We start from the raw sequence: 7,501 nt of genomic DNA, 5'->3' as shown, positions 1-7,501 counted from the left end.
ATAAGGGGAGTGTGTGATGTGGAAGGAGAGTGTGTGATGGGGAAGGAGAATGTATAATGGGGAAGGAGGGTATATGATGGGATAAGAAGAGTGTATGATGGGGAAGGAGAGTGTGTGATGGTGAGGGGGGGGTGGGAGGGATAAGGAGAGTGTGTGCTGGGGGGAGGATTCCCAGCAGCAGGAGGAGGATTGAAGGCTGGAGGCAGCCTCTCTACAGTCCCTGACAGAAGATAGAGAGAGACACAGGAAGGAGCGCAGAGAGCAGAGGCAGCGCTTTCTCCTCCTCCGCCTCCTCCCCTCTCCCCTCCCTCTTCCCTCCCCCTCCAGACCTCGGCTTGCCTTCCTCTATCACCTGCGCCGCATTTCCCCAGGGTTTCCCCAAATCTTCCCTCCCTCCATCCTTCCCTCGATCCCCCTGCACTGCTCTCCTGCACCCTTCCCTCCGTCCCCCGTGTCTCCGTCCCTTCCCTCCCTCCCCTCGGCTTCTTCCCTCCATCGCCGCTGTCTCCTTCCCTTTCCTCCCTCCATCCCTGTTTACCCTCCCTCCCCCTGATCATGGGGCCGCGTCCGTGCCGCTTGATCGGAGCCCGCCGCCGACACCGGGGCTTCTCCGGGAGCGTCGGCGGCTGAGGAGGACCCGGGAATCCGGCTCCAGCATCCGATCCCCAGCATGGCCCCCCCGGCTTCCGCCGCCGCCCCCGCCAGCCAGAGCAGCACCAGCTCCGTGCATCAGGAGGAGGCGGAGGGGGGCAGAGAAGAGGTGAGCAGGGAGAGGAGCTAGCGACCCGACGGGGAGGGGGGGTTACCCGGAGGGGGAGGGAGCAGAGAGGAGGTGAGGACAGAGAGTGGTTATCTGCGGGGGGGGGGGGGGGGGGCTGGGGGTAGAAACGTGGTGAGGAGGAGGAGGGTCTTCTCGCTTGGTAAGGGAGGGGGGACAAGAGGTGAGGGAAGGGAAGGGCTACGTGCCTGGGAGAGGGGCAGAGAGGAGGTGAGCGGGAGGGGGGGTGGTTACCCGGAGGGGGAGGGAGCAGAGAGGAGGTGAGGAGAAGGGCTACCCCTCTGGCAGAGAGCAGTGCTACCCGCAGGCAGGAGGAGAGAAGGTGGAGCGGGGGGGGGGGGAGCAGTGAGGAGAGAGGGGGCAGAAGTGAGGGGGGGGGGGTCAGAGGAGGTTTGAGGCTGAGGGACCATCTGCTATAGAGAGGCAATGAATAAGGAGAATGGGCACCTGCTGGGGGGTGGGGTGCACAGAGAGGAGGTGAGGAAGGAGAGGGGCTGGCAAGAGGGGCACATAAGTGGTTAATGTTTCTTAACTTGTTGGTGGAGCAAAGGCTTGGGATATGTGGACTCGCTCTGTAATTACATAAGTACCTAAGGCTTGCATACCGGGTCAGACCCAGGGGCCATCAAACCCAGCATCCTGTTTCCAGCAGTGGCCAACCCAGGTCACAAGTGCCTGCCAGGATCCCAAAATGCCGATAGATTCCATCCTGCTTATCCCAGGGATCTCCCCAACTCCACCTTAATAATGGTTTATGGACTTTTCCTGCAGGAACTTGTCCAAATCTTTTTTAAACGCAGCTACACTAATAGCTTTCACCACATCCTCTGGCAACAAATTCTAGAGTATAATTATGCATTGAGTAAAACAATATTTTCTCTTATTTGTTTTAAATGTACTACGTAGTAATTTCATTGCATTATCCCTGGTCTTTGTGCTTTCAGAAAGAGTGAACAACCGATTAACGTTTACTTGTTCCATTCCACTCATTATTTTATAGACCTCTATCATATCTCCCTCAGCTGCCTCTTCTCCAAGCTGAAGAATCCTAACCTCTTCAGCCTTTCCTCATAGGGGAGCTGTTCCATCCCCTTTATCATCTTGGTCATCCTTCTCTGTACCTTTTCTAATCCTGCTATATCTTTCTTGAGATGTGGTGACCAGAACTGCACTCAGTGCTCAGGATAAGGTCGCACCATGGAGTGATACAGAGGCATTATGATATTCTCTGTTTTATTCTCCATTCCTGTCCTAATAATTCCCAGCTTTCTATTTGCTTTCCTGGCTGCTGCTGCACACTGAGCAGAAGGTGTCAATGTATTATCAATGATGACCCCTAGATCCTTTTCCTGAGTGGTGACTCCTAATGTGGAGCCTTGCATTGTGCAGCTATAATTTGGGTTTCTCTTCCCTAAGTGCATCACTTTGTACTTCTCCACATTAAATTTCATTTGCATGCCTAATCTACCAATCTTGCAATGACCTCTTGCAATTTCTCACAGTCCTCTTGTGATTTAAGAATTTTGTGATATTGGAAAATTTGTTCCCATTGCCAGGTCGTTTATAAATATATTAAAAAGCATCGGTCGCAGAACAGATCCCTGGGTCACTCCACTATTCACCTTTCTCCATTGGGAAAATTTACCATTTAGCCCTGCTCTCTGTTTTCTACCTTTTAACCAGTCAGCAATCCTCAATAGGACACTGCCCCCTATCCCAGGACTTTCTAATTTCCTAAAAAGTCTCATGAGGGACTTTGGCAAATGCTTTCTGGAAATCCAGATACTCTGTATCAACTGGCTCACCTTTATCCACAGGTTTATTTATGCCCTCAATAAAATGTAGCAGATAAATGAGGCAAGATTTCCTCTGTTGGCTTTGCCCCGTTAATTAGTCCTGGGGGATTTCTGGGCTACTGCAGAGCGCAGAATTTGCACAGAATTCCCCCCCCCCCCCCCACACGCAGAATTGCCAAATTCTGCGCAGAAAATGGCAGCGGGAACCCTGGCATGCCGCGAACGGAGTGCGCACCATTCGCGGCAAAGATGAAGGCCCCAGTGAGAGTGAATGTGTGTGAGAGGAGGGAGGGAGTTTGAGGGGAGGGGGAAGGCATGTGAGAGAGAGAGAGAGAGAGCAGGGGAGATGGGGTGAGAGAGAAAGAGAGCGGGGGTGAGAGAGCAAGGGGGTGAGCAGGAGAGTGTGAGAGAGAGAGTGGGGGGATGCTTGACTGTGGGTGCCAGAGAAAGGAGATTGTGAAGGAGTGTGTGTATGTGTGAGAGATTGGGAGCTCCTGTGTATGAAAAAGGGGTCGTGTGTATGTGAGGGTGCTAGCCTGTGTGAAGGGATTGTGTATGTGTGAGAGACAGAGCCTGTGTGAGGGTGTATGTGTGAGAGAGAAAGGGAGCTTGTGTGGGTGTGTATGCAAGAGAGAGGAACCCTGTATGAGGGGATGTGTGTGTGTGAAAGTCTGTATATAAATCAGAGAGAGAGAGAGAGCATGTGTGTGAGAGAGGGAGGAACAGAGGGAGCCTGTGTGAGGGGCAGTACTGAGAATGGGGTCAAACTCTGGGACTGGCAATAGAGTGGAAGGGGTTGAGCCTAGAGGTGGAAGGGAGAGATATTGGCAGGTGGAGGAGTTGGGGCCTGAGAGAGCAAAGTGGCCAGGGGAGTAGGGAGCGGCAGTTACTACACTTAACAAAAGGCATGGGGTAACCTGCATGGAGCGGCAGTTTCTGACTATTAGAGACGGTTACATTATTACCCTTAACAGAAGGCATGGGGATAACCTGCACAGAGCGGCAGTTACTACCCTTAACAGAAGGCATGGGGATAACCTGCACGGAGCGGCAGTTACTACCCTTAACAGAAGGCATGGGGGTAACCTGCACAGAGCGGCAGTTACTACCCTTAACAGAAAGCATGGGGGTAACCTGCACGGAGCGGCAGTTACTACCCTTAACAGAAGACATGAGGGTAACCTGCAGGGAGCAGCAGTTACTACCCTTAACAGAAGGCATGGGGGTAACCTGCACGGAGCGGCAGTTACTGCCCTTAACAGAAGGTATGGGGGTAACATGCACAGAGCGGCAGTTACTACCCTTAACAGAAGGCACAGGGGTAACCTGCACAGAGCGGCAGTTGCTACCCTTAACAGAAGGCATGGGGGTAACCTGCATGGAGTGGCAGTTACTACCTTTAACAGAAAGCATGGGGTAACCTGCATAGAGTGGCAGTTACTACCCTTAACAGTTACTGTCCTTAACAGAAGGCATGGGGGTAACGTGCATGGAGCAGCAGTTACTACCCTTAACAGAAGGCATGGGGTAACCTGCATGGAGCTGCACTTATTGCCCTTAACAGAAGGCATGGTGGTAACCTGCATGGAGCAGCAGTTACTATCCTTAACAGAAGGCATGGGGGTAACCTGCATGGAGCGGCAGTTACTACCCTTAACAGAAGGCATGGGGTAACCTGCATGGAGCTGCAATTATTGCCCTTAACAGAAGGCATGGGGGTAACCTGCATGGAGCAGCAGTTACTACCCTTAACAGAAGGCATGGGGGTAACCTGCATGGAGCAGCAGTTACTACCCTTAACAGAAGGCATGGGGGTAACCTGCATGGAGCGGCAGTTACTACCCTTAACAGAAGACATGGGGTAATCTGCACAGAGCGGCAGTTACTACCCTTAACAGAAGGCATGGGGGTAACCTGCATGGAGCTGCACTTACTGCCCTTAACAGAAGGCATGGGGGTAACCTGCATGGAGCTGCAGTTACTACCCTTAACAGAAGGCATGGGGGTAACCTGCATGGAGCTGCAGTTACTACCCTTAACAGAAGGCATGGGGGTAACCTGCACGGAGAGGCAGTTACTGCCCTTAACGGAAGGCATGGGGGTAACCTGCATGGAGCTGCACTTACTGCCCTTAACTGAAGGCATGGGGGTAACCTGCATGGAGCAGCAGTTACTACCCTTAACAGAAGACATGGGGTAATCTGCACAGAGCGGCAGTTACTTCCCTTAACAGAAGGCATGGGGGTATCCTGCACAGAGCGACAGTTACTACCCTTAACAGAAGGCATGGGGGTAACCTGCACGGAGCGACAGTTACTACCCTTAACAGAAGGCATGGGGGTAACCTGCACGGAGCGACAGTTACTGCCCTTAACAGAAGGCATGGGGATAACCTGCATGGAGCGGCAGTTACTACCCTTGACAGAAGGCATGGGGTAACCTGCATGGAGTGGCAGTTACTGCCCTTAAGAGAAGGCATGGGGGTAACCTGCACGGAGCGACAGTTACTACCCTTAACAGAAGGCATGGGGGTAACCTGCATGGAGTGGCAGTTACTACCTGTAACAGAAGGCATGGGGGTAACCTGCATGGAGTGGCAGTTAGTGCCCTTAACAGAAGGCATGGGGGTAACCTGCATGGAGTGGCAGTTACTACCCTTAACAGAAGGCATGGGGTAACCTGCATGGAGTGGCAGTTACTACCCTTGACAGAAGGCATGGGGGTAACCTGCATGGAGTGGCAGTTACTACCCTTAACAGAAGGCATGGGGGTAACCTGCATGGAGTGGCAGTTACTACCCGTAACAGAAGGCATGGGGGTAACCTGCATGGAGTGGCAGTTACTACCCGTAACAGAAGGCATGGGGTAACCTGCATGGAGTGGCAGTTACTACCCTTGACAGAAGGCATGGGGGTAACCTGCATGGAGTGGCAGTTACTACCCTTGACAGAAGGCATGGGGTAACCTGCATGGAGTGGCAGTTACTACCCTTAACAGAAGGCATGGGGGTAACCTGCATGGAGTGGCAGTTACTACCCTTGACAGAAGGCATGGGGGTAACCTGCATGGAGTGGCAGTTACTACCCTTAACAGAAGGCATGGGGGTAACCTGCATGGAGTGGCAGTTACTACCCGTAACAGAAGGCATGGGGGTAACCTGCATGGAGTGGCAGTTACTACCCGTAACAGAAGGCATGGGGGTAACCTGCATGGAGTGGCAGTTACTACCCGTAACAGAAGGCATGGGGGTAACCTGCATGGAGTGGCAGTTAGTGCCCTTAACAGAAGGCACGGGGGTAACCTGCACGGAGCGGCAGTTACTAAGAACATAAGAAATTGCCATGCTGGGTCAGACCAAGGGTCCATCAAGCCCAGCATCCTGTTTCCAACAAAGGCCAAACCAGGCCACAAGAACCTGGCAATAACCCAAACACTAAGAAGATCCCATGCTACTGATGCAATTAATAGCAGTGGCTATTCCCTAAGTAAACTTGATTAATAGCAGGTAATGGACTTCTCTTCCAAGAACTTATCCTAACCTTACTACCATAAGAAAATTGCTGGGTAGACAGGATGGAGCATCTGGTATCATTATTATGTTACTATATAACCCTCCAGTCGTCAGTTACCATAGGAAGAATTTAATGATAGTTTTTAAATTAGTAATAGCAGGTCTGCAATTTCATTTTCCAGTCTTCTCTTGGGTAGGGGTGGTGGTGGGGAGGTGGTGGAGGATCACGAGTGCTAGATTTGAGCAGAATGCATTAGAAAGGGGCCTCATAAACCCTTAGAAAGGAGCTGGGTGACTGGCGGCTCTGGGCATTTCTAGGGGTAGAGGTAATACTGTGAGTCAGCTCCAGGTCATCAAGAAATTACCAGACCAGTCTTGCTTTTACCCGAAAATGTGCAGAGAGGGAGAGCAAAAGGGATAAAGGGCATGGAACGGCTTCCCTGTGAGGAAAGGCTAAAGAGGTTAGTGCTCTTCAGCCTGGGGAAGGGACAGCTGAGGGGGGATAGGATGGAGGTCTCTAAAATCCTGAGTGGGGTGGAACGGGTAAATAGGGAACGGTTATTTGCCCTTTCAGGCAACACTAGGACAAGGGGCAATCCATGTAACTGGCTACTGGCAGATTTAAAGCAAACCAGAGAAAGTATTTTGTCACTCGGCCCGTAATCAAGCGGTAGAATCTGTTGCCAGAGGACGTGGTCAAGGTGACGAGCATAGCGAGGTTTAAAAGAGAATCAGACAAGTTTCCCGAGGGAAAATCCATAAGAGGTAAAGAAAGTTATTGCTGCCCCTGGGGGGTTTCTGCTGGAAACAGATTGCTGGGCTCGCTGGACCTTTGCTCTGATCCAGCACCCAGCACGGCACTTCTTGTGTTCTTCTCTATGGACTCGTAATTTCTCCGTGAGCAGGACTAGAAGTCCCTCGAGAATATGGGGGTAGATGAGGACTGACCCAGCCTGTGTCTTATGAAAGCTGGGCTAGGTTAAGGGGACGAGGAATGGCCTGCAGAAGGTCTGATATATTTCTGCACAAACAGATCCCTCGCGCCACTATTTTAATTTTTGAGTGAAGGTTACAATCTGTAGGTTGAAGCTGAAGGGAGTAATGAAAAATCCCACCTGGAAAAACACAATTGTACGACTAGGACCACACGAAATTGTGGAAGAGCCTTGCCCCAGAGAGCGCGTGCCAGTGGGAAGCCCAGCGCACGTTACTGATCAGGTTCCCCCCGAGGTCGCTTCTCAGAGAGATGCAGCATCGCTAAAGCGCCAGACGTTTGCTGGTTTCCCCTTGCCAGGGAGCTTCTCCGTCTTTAAACGTAAGGAAGGAGAGCCTTGGCGGCTGTGAGTGAAGATGCATCTCTCGTGCACCCCTCGGCACTCCGCTGGCCTCTTTCTGCTGCTTCCTGGTGTGACGCGG

At 52.0% G+C, this 7,501-nt stretch overlaps 1 protein-coding gene across 1 annotated transcript in view; it reads left to right on the top strand.

Annotated features, from left to right (window-relative positions):
- The first annotated feature begins 348 nt into the window (after positions 1 to 348).
- The window catches only part of TMEM151B (transmembrane protein 151B), a 46,759-nt gene continuing 39,606 nt past the window's right edge, over positions 349 to 7,501 (top strand). The window contains 1 exon segment of the mRNA XM_029596751.1: positions 349 to 760. Within this exon segment, the coding sequence (XP_029452611.1) occupies positions 671 to 760 (90 nt within the window). The 5' untranslated portion in view covers positions 349 to 670.

This window comes from Rhinatrema bivittatum, chromosome 3 (genome assembly GCF_901001135.1).
Source record: "Rhinatrema bivittatum chromosome 3, aRhiBiv1.1, whole genome shotgun sequence".
NCBI classification, from domain to species: Eukaryota; Metazoa; Chordata; class Amphibia; order Gymnophiona; family Rhinatrematidae; genus Rhinatrema; species Rhinatrema bivittatum.
The sequence above is the reverse complement of the archived record's forward strand: the minus strand, read 5'-3'. Positions and strand labels throughout refer to the sequence as shown.